The 22,771-nt window shown below is 33.3% G+C and overlaps 1 protein-coding gene across 8 annotated transcripts in view; it reads right to left on the bottom strand.

Annotated features, from left to right (window-relative positions):
- Nucleotides 1–22,771, bottom strand: part of tacc (transforming acidic coiled-coil protein) — a 49,577-nt gene that overhangs the window by 6,348 nt on the left and 20,458 nt on the right. For 4 of the 8 annotated variants that reach the window (XM_075289088.1, XM_075289089.1, XM_075289087.1 and 1 more), the window contains 2 exons: nt 21,749–21,808; nt 19,304–21,676 (listed from right to left, as the gene is read on the bottom strand). The exons of 1 other annotated variant lie outside the window; for it this stretch is intronic. In XM_075289088.1, the coding sequence (XP_075145203.1) occupies nt 19,304–21,676; nt 21,749–21,808 (2,433 nt within the window). Of the gene's footprint in view, nt 1–11,116; nt 11,335–11,884; nt 12,042–19,303; nt 21,677–21,748; nt 21,809–22,771 lie in introns of those variants that run through there. 3 more of the 8 variants (XM_075289086.1, XM_075289091.1, XM_075289092.1) reach the window with 3 other exon arrangements.

The following is a 22,771-nucleotide window of genomic DNA, read 5'->3' as shown; positions in this document are numbered from 1 at the left end:
TAATTCTCACAAATACAATGACGTCTCGCATGTTTCTACTCATCGTATATTCACTTAATAAAACTCGTATTGCTTGGAAATGATGATAAACCAATCGTACACACTCACTCTCTAAAAATGACGTACAAAGATTTGGACACATTCGTATGTGAAATTCTAAAAAAAAAAAAAATAATTAATAACACAAAAAACGGTATTGAAGTGCAATTCATAACCGGAAGGAATTACGAATAACTCTTAACATACAATGCAATCGGTTCGTTGTACCTAATTTGGAAATATGTAAACATGTTTGAGTAGGTGTAGATTATTTGGATCATCGTCTACTTTCCTATGAGAGTACTACAATTGTTTTTATTGAGAACACTGATTAGTAGGTACTAAAGCATATGGAATAGCTGAGAAAGACAGTTTGTTTTGTTTCACTATGGAATAAAGATTGGGGAAGCAAGGGCGGATGTATATTTTTGTCTACAACCGACATTTCATTAACATCGTTTCCGTATAAAACAATGTGAGTCACTTTTTAATTAGGCAAAGAAACAAGAACCCCTTTGGAGGAAGAAAAATTTTTGATTTCTTACTTTGAAGAAATTTCAAGTTATGATAATACAATGAAGTTGAACCAATATAGTTTAGTGTCTTGCATTTACAAAAAATATAATTGGCGGTATCACTTATATTTGAGGACCAAATATATATGCATATTATATTTAGGAATCTTTCGTCGAAACATGATCAACGAAGAAAAACTATAAAAATAGTGTATTTTTCATCTTTTATGGCAGTTCTATCAAAATTGATCTGAGATTCCAAAAACATTGAACCTCTAATTTAAAAACAAGACAAATTTAAATTTTTTAACAAGAATTCTCTGTAATCGGGCCAATGTTTTTTTTTAATGTACATTGATATTAAAACAACCCAGAGATCGTATCGCATTGAGGTTATTTATTTAATTTAAAACGAAAAACTACTACGAGTATATTTACTAGAATCATTCATAATAAACAATCTAAAATTTATTATTTATATTACTATAGAATTATTTACTATTTCTTCAAATACAAAATATTTGCATAGCATTCAAACTCAAAACACGCGCGCATACCATTTGTTACTATTATAAATCGATATTTTTTGTAGTTTGGGTTACATTGCGGCAACCATAATAATGAGAAATTCACCACACACCAACAAAATTCCTTCCTTCATCTAGCTCTGACGGTATTTACACTGACTGCCATTTGTGATACGATATTGAAAAAGAAAAAAATGGGAAGTGGAATGGATATAGAGAAGAACTGTAATACGTCGTATTAAGCAGATGTGATTGGTGATTGGTGAAAAACAAAAAATGATGCAAATATCTAGGATGATGAATTGCAGTGTTGTCTGGTTTGGTGACTTGTTGGAAAGAATGAATTTTCCTTATCTAGTATTTGAAAACATCACCACCACTCGGCAAATTCTTCCCCTTATCACATCCGATTTATTTATATTTAACAGTGTAGGTCAAAATTAGGTGTAATAAAAATATACTCATTAAAAAAAGCTAACACATTTCTCATATGAGTTAAAACAGTTTTTAATATTTAACTATGTTATTCTTTTCAATATATGTACTAAAAAAATTACGAAATCAAAGACTGTTAAAACAGGGATACAAAACACATATGTCTATTTCCTTTAAGAAAATCTGTAAAATGTAGCGAATTTGCTCCTTGCTTTTGTCCATCACAAAACATACAGAAAAGCAATTTTTTTAACGGTGTTTTTCATATGTTTGGATTTAAAAATTATATGTTTGGAACTCAAATTCGTAGAACATTATTTTTAAGTGCCAGCATATAATGTTCATAAACTAGCATAACATGTTTGCGACATATACGCTAATATGTTAGAACATATTATGTTTGGGACATAACATTTTTTAAATATAATATATGTGGATGCAAACATATATTAATTTAGAAATTGCCTATAAACATATATGTGTTTAGAAAGAGAGACCGAGAGACTATGCTGCACGTAAAAAAAGTTATGGACAATTGAAAGTAACCAATTGGCGCCTTAAAAACATATACACACAAAGAAAATTTCATTAAAAATTTGTTCTAGTGTATGTCCAAGATAAAAGATAATATGTTTGAACAATACAAACAATTATTTTGTTTGGGCCAATCCTGAAAATATATATGCTTAAAGCAGAATGTGTTTGGGAATATATGTTACACAAGCAACTTGTTTGAGGGTGATCTTTCTAACGCCATCTAGCAGATCTCGATCGGTTCCATACAAAGCGAGATTTAGGTAAATAATGCCATCTATAGATAAACAATGGATTTATTTTTATTTATAACTATTTTTTCATAATATAGTTTTGACTGAAAAGATTTCCCGCTATTATATTTTTATGATTGTCGCTGTAAAATATTACCGATTATACTACATTCAATGACAAACATCAATTTTGTTTACACATACCATCTAGATATGTTGTTTCACTTCATCTCTGGGATTTCATTGGACCTTAAAATCGATTGTAATGCTTTCAATTTGCTTCTCAACATTTCTGACAAACAAAACATTTTGAACTGTCTGTGTGACACCACTTCAACATTGCTTTTGTGTGTGCTTTTAATAACAAAAAACTTTTTTAAGTGTGTTGAACTCCAAAATTGCCAATTTCGAGTATTTGTTTCCAGTATCACTTAGCTAAACGCATTTAATTAAATATTGTCTTTTTTGGAGGTGGGTTGCCTTTAGAGTTTTGGTATAGTTTTATTTCTTTATTGTTTGCATAAAAGATTTATAACACCTTCTGGTATTTTATGTACTAGGTATGGTATATGACATCATTTTATGGTAGTCTTTTTGCAAACAATTTTATATGCATGCGACGACAAAATAAGAAGGGAGGTTTGCGGAATAGCAGAAAAGGAGAGGAGGAAGGCATAATATGAGAGGGTGTATTATGAGTAACAGTGGTTGGTCCGCTTGGCTGGCGTTGAGTCGGTCGGTAGTCGATTTGTGGTTGTCGTAAAAATAAAATTAATGCTGAGTAATTTGTCAATTCATTTGAAGGCTTTTAATTGGAAGAAATTGCAAAGATATGACGAGATCTACAAGAAAATCGTTTTAGGTTCTATTCATGCGTATTAAAGCGAAGAAGTTTATCTGACATGATATCAGAGTTATCTATATCGAACGGTTGATGTTAATGGCTTTTTCATTATACTTATTCATAATAGTAAATAAAAATTAAAACAAATATTATTCAATTTACAATATTTACGCTATATATTAAGAACAAATTTTTCTAATTCCAAACTATTTTAAAGGGATTTAGGATAAACTAGAAAGTCATAATTTTTTGCACATCAATGACATCCTTCGTCATTTTAACTACGACCTATTCCAAGGCCGTATAAATTGAATACAGTTCATTTCTAATAATAATTAAACAACAATTTATAAAACGAACCATGGTTGTGGTCCAAAAAAATGCAACAGCGCCTTATATTTTCACACAAAAGTTATGGACAATTAGATTAGTAGAAATTTGTGTCAGTTGCAATGTACTTTATTCCTGTTCTAAAACAAAAAGCCACCATGGTGCAATGGTTAACACACCCACCTCCCATACGGACGTGGTTCAATTTGGTCGTGCACCTAAAGAATGTCCAATATTCCTGAATAACCAATAGGAAATTTCTGAATATTCCCAAGCTTCTGTAAGTGGATTCACTGTAATGTGAAATACCGTTCGGATACAATGGTCTGCAGTTTTCTTGGCAAATTATTGTTTTCTCGGCAAACATATGTATGGTTGCTGAAATTAGATACATAACATGGTTGCAACAAACATGTTACATGTTCACCGTTCCCAAAATATCACTTTTGGTTTTGAAACATGTTTGAGGTGATCATACTACAATCATTGACTAGAGGAAATGATCTTGGGATTCAAGTCTACCTTTTCTAAGTATATATTATATAAAATAGGTCACATGGTTGGTTGTCATTGTTGTAAAATATATTGTTTCAGTTTAGGGACATAATCAAACAAAATGCTACCGTCAAAAGAAAGCAGAACATATTATCTGAAATAGATGTTATGAAACATTGCCGAATAAGGATAAAATAACTATGACCAAACAGCCATTCTTGTTCTTGATATTATAATGATTCTTATGAAAAGCAAAATGAATTCTTTTATATGTTTTCTTCATGTATAACTACAAGGATTTATTGCAGAAAGGAATACATCAAGGCACTACAAACTCACGTTTGCAATTAATATATTGTGATGCAATCATGTAATCATCGTATAGTAATTTGATTTACGATATGAACTTTAATTTTTATGAGTTGTCTGATCTTTCGTATTTCTATACTGTTTGGTACTGTTTAGGTGAAAGGTACAATTTAGGTAATCTATAAAAGGGCAAAGAAACGATAAATCTCGTATTAAATAGAGATAATTGCCAGGATTTGTTTTCAGCTTGAAAAATAGATTAATCTAATCAAATTTTTATTGACTTTTTTCAAATTCAATTAACATTTCAGTTATAAATTTTTATGCCAGGATTTGATTTCAGCTTGAAAAATAGATTAATCTAATCACATTTTTATTGACTTTTTTCAAATTCAATTAACATTTTAGTTATAAATTTATATATATATATATATATATATATATATATATATATATATATATATATATATATATATATATATATATATATATATATATATATATATATATATATATATATATATATATATATATATATATATATATATATATATATATATATATATATATATATATATATATATATATATATATATATATATATATATATATATATATATATATATATATATATATATATATATATATATATATATATATATATATATATATATATATATATATATATATATATATATATATATATATATATGTTGTGATCTTATATTTGAAAATAAAAAGCCACTTGATTGATTTTTGTAAATTGATAGAGTTTTATTTAACAAATTAAATTATGAGATGCGAGTGGTCACTAACGCTAACCGTGTAAAGTTAATACAAGATAAAAAGAGAATGAAGCTTTTTGCTTCTAGAAAAGCGCGTAGAACTAGACTGAATGTTCCGAGTTGCCATATGAGCAAAAACGTATGTAAATGCCATATCGGTTATATAACTTGTAGGGTAGCCCCTAACATCTCCCCCCTTAAGATGCCTACGGCGATCTAGAGGCAGTTTCCACTGGATGTCTTCGAGCAGTGATCCGCTTAGGGTGGAAAATTGGTGACGTTGGAGGCGTTGTAAATTCTTCATTAGACGGTGGTGGTGAAATGTTGAATGCCTCAAGTAATAGATCCAATGGCAAGTTCGAATTATCATCTGACTCATTCTGATGCTTTGAACTTCTCGGTCGTAATTGGTCAGTATGAGCTCTTACCAAGATGTTGCGATCTCCAACTTGAATAAGCGTGTTGTAAACAACGTTTCCAACTTTTTCGATTATTTCGCCAGGAACCCAATTCCATTTATTACCTCGGAAGTTCTTGGCGAATACGAGATCTCCGCGTTGAAATGATCTATTCTTAGTCCCGTGTCTTTGATTGTACTGTTCTTGCATTTTTACATTTATTTCTGAAGTTACAGTAGGTGGTTTTGACATTAGATCAAAGACTGTGCGCATTTTTCTGCCTATGAACGATTCTGCCGGGCTTAGTCCGTTTGGTGAATTCGGGTTTGGTGTTGAGCGGTAGACATGTAAAAATGTTTGTAGTGCTTCAGAGGCCGTCTCCTCCCCTTCTGATTTTTTTAAAGCTCTTTTGAGAGTGTCTACGAATCTTTCCGCCTGACCGTTAGAACTTGGATGAAATCTCACAGTTCTAGTGTGTTTTATACCTCGATGGGTACACCAATCCTCGAATTGTGCAGAACAGAATTGTGTGCCGTTGTCCGACACCAGTTGTTCGGGATTTCCGAATTGAGCGCAAAATGTATTGAGCATTTTTATTGTTGCTGTTGAAGTAATCGAAGTTGTCTCGCAGATTGTCGGGTATTTTGAAAATGAATCCACGATGATTAGATAATAAACTCCATTGACTGGGCCTGCATAGTCTATGTGGATACGTTCTAATGGACGTGCTGTATTTGGCCACGGACACAGATTTGTCTTGACAGGACTCTTTGCGTTGACTTGACAGCTATTGCAGTTTCGACTGTAGCCCTCGATGTCCTTGTCTATTCTTGGCCAATAGACGTAGCTTCTAGCTATAGCCTTACTTCTCTCTGCTGCTATGTGCCCTCTATGCAACTGCTTTAGAACGCGTTGTCTGAATACTTGTGGTATTATAATTCTAGAATTGAATAAGAGACAATCTTCTGTTTTTGATATAGAATCCTTTCGATTATAATATGGTAGAATGTCTGAATCGATTTGTCTTTGATTTTCAGGCCAGCTACTTTCAACATATGTCTTGACTCTTTGAAGAATTTCGTCGTTCTTAGTAGCTTGGACGATTGATTTGAAATCGATTGGTAATGTTGACATTGCTTCATTGATATCGCATTGAATGTCGTCTTCAAGCGATATTGATGCCACTATGTAGTCGTCTGTCGGCTTCTCGTGATTGCTTATTAAACGAGATAAAACGTCGGCGTGCCCAAAATCGTTTGTGTTGGTGTACTTTATTTCGAAATCATAGGTGAGAAGGATGAGAGCCCACCTTTGCAAGCGATTTGCGGTGTACACTGGTATACCTTTTTTGGAGCCGAAGATAGCCAACAATGGTTTGTGGTCTGTGTGAAGGGTGAATTTTCTTCCAAATAACATCTTATGGAAGCGCTGGACGGCGAATATCAATGCTAACCCTTCCTTTTCGATTTGGCTGTAATTTTTCTCAGGTTCTGTGAGAGCTCGTGATACGTGGTATACTGCTTTGATGTTATTGTCTGAAAAAGTATGATATATCACAGCGCCTATGCCGTGCGATGAAGCATCAGCTGCTACATGTATGGGAAGATTTGGATTATAGTGGGTCAGTAACAGATCCGAACTCAAGATGCGTTTGAATTCATCCAAACTGTTTTGACATTGTGCTGACCACTGAAATGTTTTGTCCTTCTTTAAAAGGTCGTCAAGAGGCTTTCGAAGCTTCCGCATGTTGTTGACGTATTTCCCATAATGATTAATCGAGCCTAGTAGTGATCTCACTTCTGATATGTTTTGTGGCACTTTGAGATCTTGTATGGCACGAATCTTTTCAGGATCTGGGCGTATGCCTGACTTGTCAATTACTTGGCCCAAGTACTTGATGCTGGTCTTGAAAAATTGGCATTTTTCGAACTTAAGTCGAAAACCATATTCCTGTAGTCTCTGTAATAAAAGATCTAAATTTAATTCGTGTTCTGATATGGATTTACTTGCGAGTATAATATCGTCGATATAAGCTCTGGAACCATTAATGCCTGTACATAATTGATCCATTATGCGTTGAAAAGCTCCGGGCGCGGATTTGACACCTGGAGTGAGGCGGTTGAAGCGATAAAGACCTTTATGTGTATTGATCGTGAGGAGGTCCTTACTTTCATCGTCTACTTCGACCTGGAGGTATGCGTCTGAGAGATCCAAATGACTGAAGATGGTACAATCGTGACATTCGGCGAAGATTTCCTCGGGTGTTGGAAGAGGGTATTGATTTGGTTCGACTATACTGTTCAACCCAGTTGAATAATCGGCGCAAATGCGTATCTTTCCGTTTCTTCTGCTTACCACGATTGGCGCTGCATATCGAGATGAATCTACGGGTGTTATTATTCCCGCATTTTGTAGTCTGTCCAATTCGCATTCAATATCCCCCCTTACTGCGTAAGGTACTGGTCGCTTAGGGATATAAACTTCCTTGGAACCTGGCAAAAGTTTGATGTGCACTTGGGTCTTTGTGCAAAGTCCCATATTGTTGTTGTCGAAAACTTTTTGATACTTGCTCTTGAGTGATGAAATATCCTCGTTTGAAATTATACGATGACACCATGCTGAGATTGGTGTATCCCACAGATTAAAAGCTTCGATCCAGTCTATGCCCATAATATTGAGATATTCAATGTCTGAAATATAGCAAGGCAAATCCAAAGTTTTCTTCTTGATCTTTACATTGCACTCGAATTTTGCAATGATGTTGATTTTGTTTGTGTTAACATCTGTAGCGATGTCATCTGTTTTGTAGGCGGCAGGCTTGCCAATATTTTCCCACGTAGTTTGAGATATTATCGATATGTCAGATGCGGTATCGATCTGTAATCGTACCGAATGTCCATTGACGCTGATATCGATAAATTTCCGAGACTGTTTGAATTGTAACCGTTTTGTAGAAAAAACTGCCTTGGTATGGTAACTCCCTTTTGTGCTTGCTCGCTGCTTACCGCTGTTGTTCGCTTGCTTGCCCCGTTTTGCACTGTCGCAGTAGTAGTCTTTGTGACCAATTTGTTGACACTTGGCACATTTATGCTTGATGAAGGGACAGAATTTTGAAAAATGTAGCTCACCACATAACCAACAGGGTGTTTTCGGAAGTTTTGAAGAGTTGTTCTTCATTGCTGATTTGTTTACTGCGCACACAGCTTTCTCTTGTTGTGAAATGAGAGTGTTGTCTGTTTTGAGATCCAGAAGTCGTTGTGTTTCATCTACAAGATTGTCGAGATTCGTGGTGTCTTTAGCTTCATCCAGAATTTTTAATAATCTTAGACGGATGTCGTTGTCTTTGCTGGATTTCAGTCCCAGGACGAAGATGAGACACTTGAACTGGTCAACTTGCATGTCCCTGAGACGAAAAAGTTCACACTGGAGGTTGACTCGTCCAGCATATTCTTTGAAATCTTCACCCTCGGATTTCGACATTTGTAAACACTTGTAACGTTGCGACACTTCTGTCTCCACCTTCCCAAATAGTTTATTTAATTTTTCTATGGTGTCCTTTAAGGTCATCCCTGATGGCTTCTGTGGCAAAATGTAGTTTCCAAACCTTTCATGAACGTGGTTGGACATTTTCCTCCACAGGAGTGCTACCTTATCGTGATCTTCGAGAGTGACTGCCTCCTTCTCGAAAACGTGGACGTATCTGTTATACCATGATTGAAAAATTAAACCGCTTTCTGGTTCGTACACAAAATCCGTCATCGAATGAGCCAGCGACTCCATCAATGCTGCCTTTGATGTTTCTGGAGCGTCATTTGTCGAATTTGTATTTTGTGCTTGTATGAGTAGCGTTAGCTGCTTGAGGAGTTGCGTCTGTTGGTTCATTGTTGCCTGTTGATCGGCCAACAATTTCACAATTGTATCGTCGGACACTGATGCGTCTTCCATCATGATTATTGCAACACCAAAAACTTGTGAATTCACTCGACTTTCCTCGTCGCCACTTTTGTTGTGATCTTATATTTGAAAATAAAAAGCCACTTGATTGATTTTTGTAAATTGATAGAGTTTTATTTAACAAATTAAATTATGAGATGCGAGTGGTCACTAACGCTAACCGTGTAAAGTTAATACAAGATAAAAAGAGAATGAAGCTTTTTGCTTCTAGAAAAGCGCGTAGAACTAGACTGAATGTTCCGAGTTGCCATATGAGCAAAAACGTATGTAAATGCCATATCGGTTATATAACTTGTAGGGTAGCCCCTAACAATATATTTCTAATTGATTGGCAAACATTATGTTACTGCTGGTTTTGTAATTAATACGAACGGTTTCATGTTTAGAATGTAAATTCGGATTAATATGCCAAACTCTTATCACCCATTCTTATTTACTATTGAAATGGTGTAGATTTCAAATATAACCGGAAATTTTCGTCATTAGCTTAAATACACAAAAATTGTTTTTAATTTAGCAAAAAACTAGTTTCAATATACACATTAGGATTGATATTTAGTAATTGCAAATTAAAAATGGAAACATTTATAAAAATTCATTGTATTAAAACATTTTGGTTTATTTCATTTAATTCCATATTTGTTTTGAAAGGGTTTCTACTGAAACCCTTCCACTTTCGAATGCATACACGAGGCTATCTGTCCCCGGTTCTGAGAATAAGTTTTTGCACATAACAATAAAATTGAAACGTATGGATAAATTAATCCGAAGTACCTTAATTCAATGGCAAATAATTAGGAATATGTTGTCAATATTTCCTGAATTTGTAATATTTCCACTTTCTGATTACAATCTTTAAGATATTCGCTTATATAAGTTTTAACAACACAATATCTTCTCTTTATTTATTTAAAAACGCTTTTTATGTGTAGCACTTCTCAAAAAGGTCTGTCCTAATCGTCATAAATTGTAAACATATGTGCATATGGTGTAGACATTTTTTTATGTTTTCGTTGTGATAAAAAGAAAATTGTTTAGAGAGTTCTTCCATATCAAAGATTAACGGATCTTCTTGTGGCTAAGTTGAACGTGTAGAATGAGTGACACTATTTTGGGATGTTTGAAGAGATAAACTATCATTGACAACTCAGATCACTCTGTTTTTCTATAGATTTCATGACAAATATTTGCATCTTTTTAAATCCAAATAGTGTACCCTAATCTTTGCTATACTATACTCAGACACTGTGAATTATTCTTAGAACAATTCGATATATTCCTACAACAGTTTTGGGATCAACCGGTTACCCTATTCCGTCTGTCCGCCCTTTAAAACAATGATTACGTTGGTATTCTTCGATTTTCCAAAGGGAGACATTCCCCGTCTACTTTATGTCCCTTGACACTTCAACTCATGATTTTCTTCATATGAGAATGTTGGAATGTTCCCCCAAAATTTTCCTTTTGGAGAAAATAACTAAAGCAAACAAAACAAGTAGACTGTCAGCACGAAAGAATTAACAAGAAGATGGGTAAAAACAGAAATTGAGAAAAAGAGAAACAAATAAAAGAAGAAATGTCTAAGATTTTTTCCTCATCACAAAAGACAAAAGTTACAACGAATGAAATGGATTAAATTTTTATGAATCACGCTTTCATCGTTAGTTGTTATTCTTGTTTTGATTTTGACGTTGTTGTTGTTTCCCTTCGACACGCACTTGGAGAATAGTGATGATGAGATACTTAAAAAGATACTCGTCTCATATAGCCCCAGAAAATGGGAAATTGCCGCTGTCTTCTGACATACACGAACTTTTTGTTGTGTTATTGTTGTTCTTTCGTTTCCAGTTTCGCCCACTTTTAATTAATTTAATTTAAGATCGAGAGCATGTAAAAACAATACACAAATTAAATCCACTCGACTTGGTCGTAGATGAGGTTTTTGAATGAAAAAACTTTAGCTTTAAATTCTAATCCACAAAATATCACAAACACTTTCATTCACAAACAAATATCCATTTAGGACTAAACAAGAACTCTTTAAAAAAATATTTTATTTTTTTGATTTTGTTTTAATTTTTGGTTAAACAAAGAAGAGAGATTTTTTATTCTCATTTGTATTAAGCAATGAAGAGCACACCGCACTAAGAAAAGTGGAACTGAAACACGACGAACAACTCGCAAACATACGCACACACACACTCTATGAGTAAGTGAAGAGTATGGTCCCCTCGGGGAGAGGAGGAGATGAAGATTAAAGTGTCACGACGTCGTCGACAACGTAGCGACGATTGTGTATGACGAGTTTGTTGTAGTCACAATGAAGAAAAAATTGTTGAAAGACTTTTTTATGCGTACACCTGCATTATATTTCTCATATATTTTCACCATTTCATTATGGAATTGGCTTTTCCGTTCTTTTCACATCGAACAATTTATTGAACATATTCTTAAGATTTTCTAATTTTATTTGAATAAAAATTTACTTTTTCTGAGCTTTGAAACACTTTTTCCCTTTCTTTTTTTAAAGGAAGAAAAAACACACGGCTGCGACAAGACAACGACCGTATGACGGGTATATTACTGCGTCAACAAAAATTTACGAGTCAAACGATGACCACTAAAGTTGAAACTAACTAAATATGATTCTGGTTGGAATTCTCCACCAGTCAAGCAAGCAGTATTGCATGAATATAAAGTGGTGGAAGAAGAAGAGAATGACAGAGAAGAGAGCACTACCAACAACTGGAGCCCATTGCTGTTTGAGGAACGGCTTGCTGTCACAATATTTCGAAATACCATACAATAGAGCGCCAAACACGGTACTCCACCAAGAGAATAAATTGAGAGTATTGGGGCTGCAATTGCAGTGAGAGTAAAAGATTTCACACAAACACATGCGCATAATGTATGAGTGGTGTATGAGGGGGTTTGACGAGCCCACACACATGAGACAACCATCTCAACATCGTCATTATCATGTTGTTGAAAAGATAGATGGAGGCCGCGACTAAGGTCGTTCGTATAACTATTTTGTGTTGTCCAATATACACATACATCCATAGACCAAAATTCTTAGTTCGAAAATGCTGACCGTAATAACATACTCTGTAATATTGCGGGGATAGAAATAATGTTGTTATTTGAGAAAATGAGAAGAAAAGAGAGCATTTATGAGAGAACGTTAAGGCTAGGAGAACAATCTATATATTTATGTTCTTTGATTGTAAAGGCATGAGGTTTGTTTTTATTTGGAGACTTTGGAGACTTTATGGAAAAGAGTTTACTTTACCAACGGTATACGTCTCCTTAACATGGTTGTATATTGCTGCAATGTGCAAATTCGAACAGAGTTGCAAAAACTACTCTTATGCGGTTGAAATTTAAATATATTAAAAATAAATGTATATATTTTTTGTAAGTTTAAATTAAACAAACAAATAGTAATAATCAAGAAAGAAGAATTACAATTAAATATGATTTAGAAGCATTTGTTGAGTTTGGCAGACTCCCAGATAGATACTAAATCTTGAGTAAATCACAGAATTGATTTTTATAGCAATTGTTCTATAAAAAAAACATACTTTATTACTGTAATGACTTTTTGGTTCCGAGACAAAGTTTAGGCTGCGTTGCATTAAGATACCAGAACTTTCGCCCTATGTAATCGTGACTTATCATTTCGGCAATGAACTCAATCCTAAACAGTATGATCAATGATAAAGAACTCAACAGACTTTACCATGTGCTCATGTACAATAAAGTACCATATACAAGGTTCATGAACTCTCCTTTATATCAATATATAATACTTAAAGGAATGAATAAAATGCACTCAATTATTTGTCTAGAAACTTTTCTTCTTTGCCCCATAAGCATTTTTACAGTTGACTTACATAACCGTTCATTTCAACTGAATCTTATTCACAACTTCCTTCCATTTTTAGAAAAGTTCAATTTAATTTTTGTTGAACTTTAAACATTAAATAGATCATCTTGTTATTGTGGCATGTTGTGCCCACAATTTTTTTATAAGTGCAGAAAACCCAAAAAGTAATTGCCCATTCTGACAAACATCAACATTTATACTATACACTGAACTACACAGACATGTTTTGCATATGGGCACATATACTCTCTGTCCCTACTTTCCTAACCCATATACCTTAACATTGATGGCCAATACATAAATTAGTTTTTATGTCTACAATAAGAGAACAGTGAAGGATAAACATTTGGAAGGCATTTAAAACATATTAGGAAATTTTATATAGAAAACAGAATATTGTTCAGTTAGCCCTAGACTGAATAGTCTAAGTGAGCCTGACAATAAATCGGGCTGTCACTTTAACCCTGGAAAGTCATCCTTATTTTTCCATTTCATCATTTTCCAATCGTCAAAAACACATTTCGAAAATACAATTACGCGTCGTCATTTTGACGAAGTATGACTGTCCAGGGTTAAAATTAACCCTCAACGAAAGTATATGGAATTTACTTTTTGTTAACTGCCAGTTAAATCCAAGAGAAGCTACATAAAAAAGGCAATATATTATTAGTTGAGAACGACTACTACAATACTTGTATATTAAAAAAAAAATAGGAGAGATATTTTTACTTTCCACGTACACCACTCCTGAATACCGTCGTTTGCAATTCACTAGATATTTAATACCATGTAAGTCTTTCAATGGCTGTATACTGCGCTCATTCATTGGTTTTCTTTTTGTTTTCATCATCTATGATGCGCATTCAGAATGGTTAAGAAATTTTGTTCATCACTGTGGCTTATACTGCAATGCGGTCACCACATGCATAAGTTAGGTTATTCGTTGGAATAACAAAAAAAGGAAGTTATGGGTGCTGAGACTACTGGATTTTAAACAGAAAACCATTTGAAATGCATAAAATTTGATGTTTTCTCTCATAAGTCTCGTTATTAATTTAATGTCATCTGAAAGGTTTTCATATTTTAATAATTATGATTACACAATATAAACCACCTATTTCGAATTGGTTTTTATTTTAGAATACTTCTTATTTGGTTTAAACATAGAATTAAGCACCATTCATTGATAAGAGGACAGTTTAATGTTTTTTTGTATCTATGCTAGTTATTATCTTTTTCCGATTATTGTTTTGTTCATCCTCTAATCGGATTTAGAATAATTTGTCTGGTTTACGAAAAAGAAACTTGAGATGTGGGAAAGTGTAAAAAAACTAACAACAGTTTTTGAAGTGTGAAACTTATGAAATATACAAATAAAATATATTTATTTATTTATTGAAAATATATTTTACAAATTAAATTTATAAAATACAAGAATAGAAAAGCGCAGGGTAGCGTAGACCATAAGCGCGCAAAAGTAAAAAAAAAACGTAAAATGATAATATGACTCAAGTGTAAATTATTACGGTAATCTATCTAGACTATTATGAAAAGAGATTAAAGAAATAGTAAACAATTGTACATAAATTTTGGTTTAAATATCAAAAATCGCATGTGCAATCAGAGCCTGATGTATACGGCGAAGCTGGTCTGGTAACGAACAATCCAAAAAATAAAATATATATTATGTTACATTTCTACTATAAATTAGTCACTATCTAATATATTAACTTGGCCTTGGCAACTTCTTTTCTTTTTAGAAATGTTGGTATTTCATCTTGGTTTGTTACATTAGAGCCTAAAAATAGTATGGTTCATAGACGTTTTTAATGGCAAAGTCACAATTAAGTTTCAATATCGTTAAAATGGTTAAGTTACATGAGGATCGTTCTTACGTTTCAGACACAAAAAAGCAATTGTTTTCATATTTTTTAGTCGTTGCCGAGTGGTTTTAAATTTTTTCACTTATTAAGATGATTTTTGCTCTATTATTGCCTAAATAGACTTGGCCTTAGACCATTCACTACATCCTCTACAGAGCACATCTTATAGTTCAAACTCTAGCACAGTTTCCATTTACTTATCATTTCAGATACTAGTGAATTAGAAGGAAATTATGTCTTACATAGTGGGTTTAATTTAGCAGGGAAAAGTTTAAATAGAAATTATAATCCCACGTTATGATTGGATCAACCTGTAACAAACCCTCTTTAGTTGCAGTCTCTCCCTACTTCCAGTCCCAGTCTCTCCCTAAGTTAATATTGGAGCTTCCTGACAATAACAAGAATTTTTTCTCCGTAACTTTGTTTATTGTCTTTTAAATTTACTTTGGAGTCTAATGGCGTTGTGTTTTAATGAAAGCAATCCTGTCATGTCTGTCTGAAACGAGGGAAGAATACCCATTTTTCATAAGTCGTGATACAAGTTAAAAATATATTGCAAATCTAAGCTATGTGCAATCTATTGGATTGGATTTTAAATACTAATTTTGAATAAAACAACGAGTTAGTTAGGAATTGTTTGACGTTTCTTTCTATTATGATATTATCGGCCAAGTTGCCGGTGTGAGCCCTGCGACACACCTCCCTATGGGTGAAGTCCACATTCGATATCGGCCCTTAAAATTTAAACACTCTTCACAAGGATGGTCCAACAAACGTCTAGTTGTTGGACACAGGGTCGCTTTTTAACTCGCTGGGCCACTACAAATATGACAATTAATTGGCTAAAGAGCTCAAAGAAATAAATTTAGCTTTAAAATCAATTTTTATAATCTATATTTGACGCAACTATGATATTTTCTTGAAAATTATGTGTCTGATTTTTGTAATAATGTATAGGTCTGCTGAGAAAACATAATTTTTGCGACAAAAATGTTCCATGTTCACCGTCCAACAATAACAAATTGCTCTTGAAACATGTTTGGGGTGATCACATTCCTTCTCTGCGTGTAGCTTTCATTCCCACAAGGGTCGTTGTGTTGTTTTTTTGGGAATGTTTTCTTTTTACATTAAATTGCAGACCTTGACAACGAAAATGCTATGTGATATAATGCAATAAAAATACGTATACCATCACTACTTATAAAATATTTGGAGGACGACAGTGGGGTAAAAACTTAGTACAAGAGTTCACAGGGAATGGAACCGATAAACCGACTTCGGCAACCATCACAGAAAAAAAAAACTTCACGAAAATTTTTCCAATTAAAATTTTAATTGGGTTTTAAAAAATATTAAGTTAAAAATTTAATTGATTCAAAATTTTTTTAATTGAAACAAAAATTAATAGTATCAATTAATTTTTTAATTGACCTTCAATTAATTTTTTAATTGATACTATCGTTTCTTGATTGAAAACATATCAATTAAAAAATTAATTGGATCAATTAATTTCGTGATTGAATCAGAATTTTTTTGTGATCATAAACAATGTTTAAAATAACTCATTGTGGAATAATATATCATATTTAAATAAAGAAATATTTCGTAAATTAATTTTGCTATTCAACCAAACAGTGGATGTACGAGTTTATTATTTAACCGAAGATGAGATTTTTAGCACAATGATAGAGGCTCTTTTTAATACCAGAACAAATTTCCCCCGTTACAGTCTTAGGTTCGGATTAAATACCAACTTCATAGAGAGATGCGAACGAAGTGCAGTTATAAAGTATAATAACACCGTGAGCAATAAATCACCCTCAACAGACAAGGCAAGATATTTTGGATAGTTTAACCGCCTATACATTCTAGCTTTGATCATAAAACCTTTCGCATTCAAAGCGATCTCATTCGCTACAACAAAAAATTGATTTGTTTTCTCAGCAACGAAATTTTAGATAATCGGAGTTTGCTTTATTGTTAAAGTTGTTTCTTTCAGATCAAGTAAAGTTAGGTTGGCAACGGCTATCATGAATAAAGATTTATCTAAATTTAACGAAACAATTTTAACAAGAAAAGAAAAATTATTTGGTCTAAAATTTCCTTTTAGAATAATTTCTGTTTTAGCAACTTATTCTGTTACAAATGTTAACTTCAGTTCCGAATAATTCTTGTTGTTTGCAGAAGTATCCATAGGCAACCATTTGCCCTTCCATAAAATAGGATCATCGACATTTGAACTTGAATTCTGTTCGGAGTAGGAACTAATTCCTAGCACTTGCACTTCATTTGCATTTTTATGAGAAATGTTTCAACGTCACGTAATAAAGCGAAACACGTTTTTGAATTTTTTACGGAGTGGGCATTCTTACACTTATATGTAAGGGAGAATTGCAACGTATGTATATATGTACAGCTATTTACGTAAACCATACTAAAAATGGCAAGAAAGGCTATGGGGACTAACCCCTACTGAATAGTTGCCCGCCTGCATTTCCGCCAATTCAATGTTGACAACAAAAATTACAAATATAGACAAAGTTTTGAAAACTTTAAATGGCCTCAAAAACCAAAACCCCAAATAGCCGGCATAGAAACATTGTAAAAGGATTTCAATGTATTATAACCAAAAAGAGATTGAATTTCATATTCAATGTGGTTGTGACAAAAGCTATTCTAAATATAGCTTGATGTGGTGGAATTCACAGCTGGTGTACAGGCGAATACTTAAGATTCGGTTGAAATTAAAATTCGCTAACAAGAAACAAATTAAACAAATGAAAAACTAAATCAATATACAACAACGAAAGATAAATAAAGTTTGTCTGGTCTGGGGTCAACATTGACAGCTGCAATGTTATGTTTACAATCAATTTGGGTTCCCTTCCACACTGTGGTTATCTGTCTATATTTACATGAAACCAAATACACGAGTACATAGTACATTACAGATTTGCCTTTTATACGTTTGAGATTAAAGAGTCCTATGTCGTTACAATGTTTGGCACCAGATTGCCGCTATCATACAATTTTTCACAATCATTCCATTCTTAGGTTGTTTTAATACATATCCTTTGTCTGTTGACTTAGTTGTTCGTCGCATATTTGAAATTAATTGCTAAGCAAAGCGTTGAATATGATTGTCTGGACTTTTGAAAACTTTTTCTATTCTACTAGTGTCCCAAAAACCTACACAAATATTTTAGCAAAAAAGCTAGTGTTTGATGTAGAAAAATTAATTTCAACTTTAGCTGTTTTGATTCAAGGCCTTCTGTCAAAGGACTTTTTTTCAGCACTGTGACTATTCAGAACATAAATTTCCTTCTAATACCTATATTGAAGAATCTAGACGCAAGACACCACAATAAAAATATGATACAGGAGCCACACAACGTAGCTAAAACATAAGAAGTGTAAACAGAAATAAAAACTCGTCTAAAAAGAAGAAGAATTAGGTGATCAGTTATTCTAAATGTACCGTGTAAAATGGTGAAATTGTGATTAATTATCGAACAGAAAGGTATAGAGGAGAAAACTACACTAATGAGTATATATTCAAACTGTTTTTAACTGGCCCGCAGTGGTTTCACCTTTGGTGGATTCAGTTTTTAAATTATGTAATCAAGGATAGCTCTATGCAAAAAAAAAAAAAAAAAAAAAAAAAAAAAACAAAAATGTAAAACACTTCACACTCCTTCTACAAAAATTTGTGGAATAATTTTAATTTTCGAATGAGCTGTGTGATGCGCCGTTCTGATCCCAAATTCAGGGAACTGAATCTCGAGATACAAACAAATGATGAACGTCATAAACACATAAGAGATTTTTGTTCCCAATGACACTCAATCGGGAACTACACCTGGCACCTTCGTCATTCAAGACTATCTTACTGAATTTACTACCTACATTAAAAAATCATGGTCATGAAATTGTGATGTCCCTCACACTCAAACATATATGATATATCTCTTTTCCAATCACTATTTTTAGTTAAGTATGGTTATTTGCAATTTAAGAATTATATATTAAAATTGTTAATGTGGTCATTTTATAAAGGCATATGAATGGAATTCCTTTAATATGAATGTGGATAAAAATTTAGAAAATAGAAAACAATGTTTTATAGTACTTACGGTTACTATTTCCGTGGAATTCATCATCTTCAAACTGGTGCCCTTCATTATTACTCATTTCAGAAGAATTTTGATCGAAAGCAGAAAATCCTGATGTATTTGTTAGAGTTGTTGAAGTGGCTGAGACAGTTGTAAAAACTTCTTCCATAGGGGAAGGTGTTGACATTTCCACATACTCATCTTTTTCATCTTTAATTCCTATATTCGATTGTTCTTTAGCGGAAAGAATATCCCTACCGTAACCGCGAATGGAGGGACGTTTTTGGGGAATGGTTGGGGGCAACGATATAGGTGGTGAGGAATCAGAAACATTTGAATTGCTTAAGGGTGGTGATTGTTTTTCAATTTTAATTTTGTCTGATGAAAGGGGAAGAGAGATTTGTAATTTTTCTTGCATAGTGGTAGGTAGAGTTGGAGATTGTGTTCTTTTTTGCATGGTTGGTAAGGGTGGCGAATTGGATCTGTTGTTAGCCATAGTAGGTAATGGAGGTGAATTGGATCTGTCATTAGCCTGAGTGGGCAATGGTGGTGAATTTGATCTGTTATTAACCTGAGTGGGCAATGGTGGTGAATTTGATGTAATATTTTCATTTTTTGTTGCAACTTGGCTTTGAGATATTTCGTTCAACATATCTGATTGTTGAATTGTAGCCGCAACAGGATCCTGTTTGTCTGAAATGGGCAATGTAGAATTTCGTGATAGATTATGGTCAACTTCCATGGGTGTGTAGCTTGTATCCACTGGTACTGTTTGCTCCTCATGTTCTTCTGTAGATACATTAAAGGTACGTCTCGATTTAAGATGGCCCTCTGTAGTTGGTAAAGATTCCAAAGTATCTGATATTTCTGTAACATCATTGATACAAAATGTACGTCTAGTATTATCAGTTTTTTCTTTGGAGGGGAATATATTCATACCCATCTCAGCTTTAGGATCCTCCGTTTGGACATTAAAAGTGAGACGTTTGTTTTCTGTTGTCTCTGACTGCACATTAAATGTTTGACGTTTATTCTGTGGTATCGCATTTCTATCCACTTTGTTTGATGTAACAAAATCTGATGTTTTTTTAATAACCTCCGGTTCTACAAATTTTCCACATTTGGTTTCTTCCAATCGCTTTCTATTTTCCATCTCAACAATATAATCAGACTTTTCCAGAAATCGTGGTTTGTTCGATGCTTCCGAAGCTTCAGCCTTCGGAAAATAGCTGTTGGGACTCCTTTGTTTTGTGGGGAACGTTGGAGAATTTGGGGCCGAAGATTTTAGGCTATTTGTGGATGTGCTTAAAGATGTTGTAACATTCAAATTCGATTCTGGTTTTCCTTCAAGACTTTTATTGGAAACATCATTAGATATGTTTGTATTTATTTCAATCGTGGACATATTATTATCCATGGTTGTAGCCAAAGTTTCTCCGTTTATATCACTTCTATTTGTTCTATCCATTAGAGGATCCACTGCGGAATTTATACTGGCAGAATTGCTACTAGAGTTCATGTTATTCATTGACAAATTTATATTTTCCATAGGTATCATTGTGGGAGCTGGATTATTTATAAGAATGTCACTAGACACGCTAGAGTTCATGTTATTTATAGTAACATTTTGTGGAGTAGATTCGGTGTAGCTAGTATCTGGCTGTCTTGCTTCTTGAGTTTCATTATTTACAGCAGTTATAACACATTCGGAGCTCATAGTTTTTGTCTTCTTTGTAGGCAATTCAATGCTCTTATTGAGTGAAACGTCATGATTTGATTGTTCCATTTCTAAGTGTTGCAATGGATCCCCCATATCATTGGTGGTATTAGCTGCATTTATGACCAAGGTCATTTTAGACGTCTCTATTGGCTTAATCAAAGAAGTAAATTCCTGCTTATCTTCACCCTTTTTAATACCGTCTTCTGGTTGGGGAGACTTTTCTCCCAAGTGTTGTAGCATATTTTCAGCATGTTGTAGAACTTTTTCAACATTTTGTATTTTTTCGGAGGAATCTTGTATCATATCCATTGTGACACTCATATCCACATCCATGGGTTCATCTGCGAAATCTAATGGCTGTTGATTATTTTCTGTTGGTAGTATTTCCTCTATGACTTGGGTGTGATCACCAAGATTCTCATGTGGATCAGCATCCATAGATACGTCGGCTATGACATCTTTGTATTCTTCGTGGATAGCACTTTCATAGCCTTCAATATCAGTGGTGGTATTCAGAGTTGGATGTTCGGCATAGGTACTACCCAGAGGATCCTTTTCTCCTACCACCTCATCTTGACAATCGGCAAATGTATCATTTGTTGAAGACATTGAAGTATTATCCCCTTCGTTGGGTATGAGGTGATGGGGATGTTCCATCACTTGCTCTTTAGAGACTGTAGAAGGGAGGACAATATTGGAGGCTTAGAAAGAAGATTTTATGAGAAATCAAGTCAAGTATAGGTTACCTTTGGTACTGGCGTTTAATGTTGGTATAAAACATTCTTCAAATGTTACATTATATTGTTCTATAAGAATAAAAGGGAGAGAATATCGAGATATCATGATAGAAAATTTGACTTTTTGGCCAATAACTAATCATGCTGCTATATAAGGAATCACATGCTTGCGAAGTTCAATGTAGAAGTTGTGTGCAAAATACTCTAAAGAATTGGATATCTAGATAATAGGGATTGAAAGGAGCTTACTGTATAAAATATTAAATTCCATATACATTTTACGTGAATTTTTTTGAAACTAGTCTAGGAAACATTGTTACTTACTAATATCTGTTAATTACACACATCAGTTTATTTAGATACAAGCATACATATATAAAGTCGAATATGAAAGCAACGTAACAACCTCAATTGTGCAGTATGCCGGTTTATAGGAGTTTCTAATTAAAACGGAATTTGAATTCGGCCGGAAATTCGGTAATTTGGTAGTTTAAACGTTCAAGAAGAGGTATAAAACACTACGATTAGCATAAAGTCAATTAAATTAAATTAGATCGGTCAATAAATTACAGTAATAAGTTTATTTTTATATCAGTTTTTTCTATCCATTGTTTTTTAATAGTTGTTCTCACTTTTTTTCTAAAACACTAAAATAGTTTTTCCTTTTTTTTCTCATTTTTAAAGAACATGTATCTTCCCAGCGAAAACTAGGTAACCACATCTCATTACAATTTGCATTACCAGGAGTAAAGCTGTCATTACACATTGCATTACATTGCGGTGATTTATAATGACTAACTTGTAATGACAATAATAAATACTTCTTGGTAATTTTTGAATTGTTATTCTCAACATGTAATGCATTTGGCTGTTAATGACTTAATAAAATAGAATAAATGATGGTATTATTAGGTATAATTATTGAAATAATTGAGCATTTACTTTAAAAAACTCAAAAAGTTAAGAAATATTCTCCACGAATATTTCATAATAATTGTGTTTTAAATTAATGACATTACCATATTATGTTTT

This window comes from Haematobia irritans, chromosome 1 (genome assembly GCF_050003625.1).
Source record: "Haematobia irritans isolate KBUSLIRL chromosome 1, ASM5000362v1, whole genome shotgun sequence".
Classification (NCBI taxonomy): domain Eukaryota; kingdom Metazoa; phylum Arthropoda; class Insecta; order Diptera; family Muscidae; genus Haematobia; species Haematobia irritans.
The sequence above is the reverse complement of the archived record's forward strand: the minus strand, read 5'-3'. Positions and strand labels throughout refer to the sequence as shown.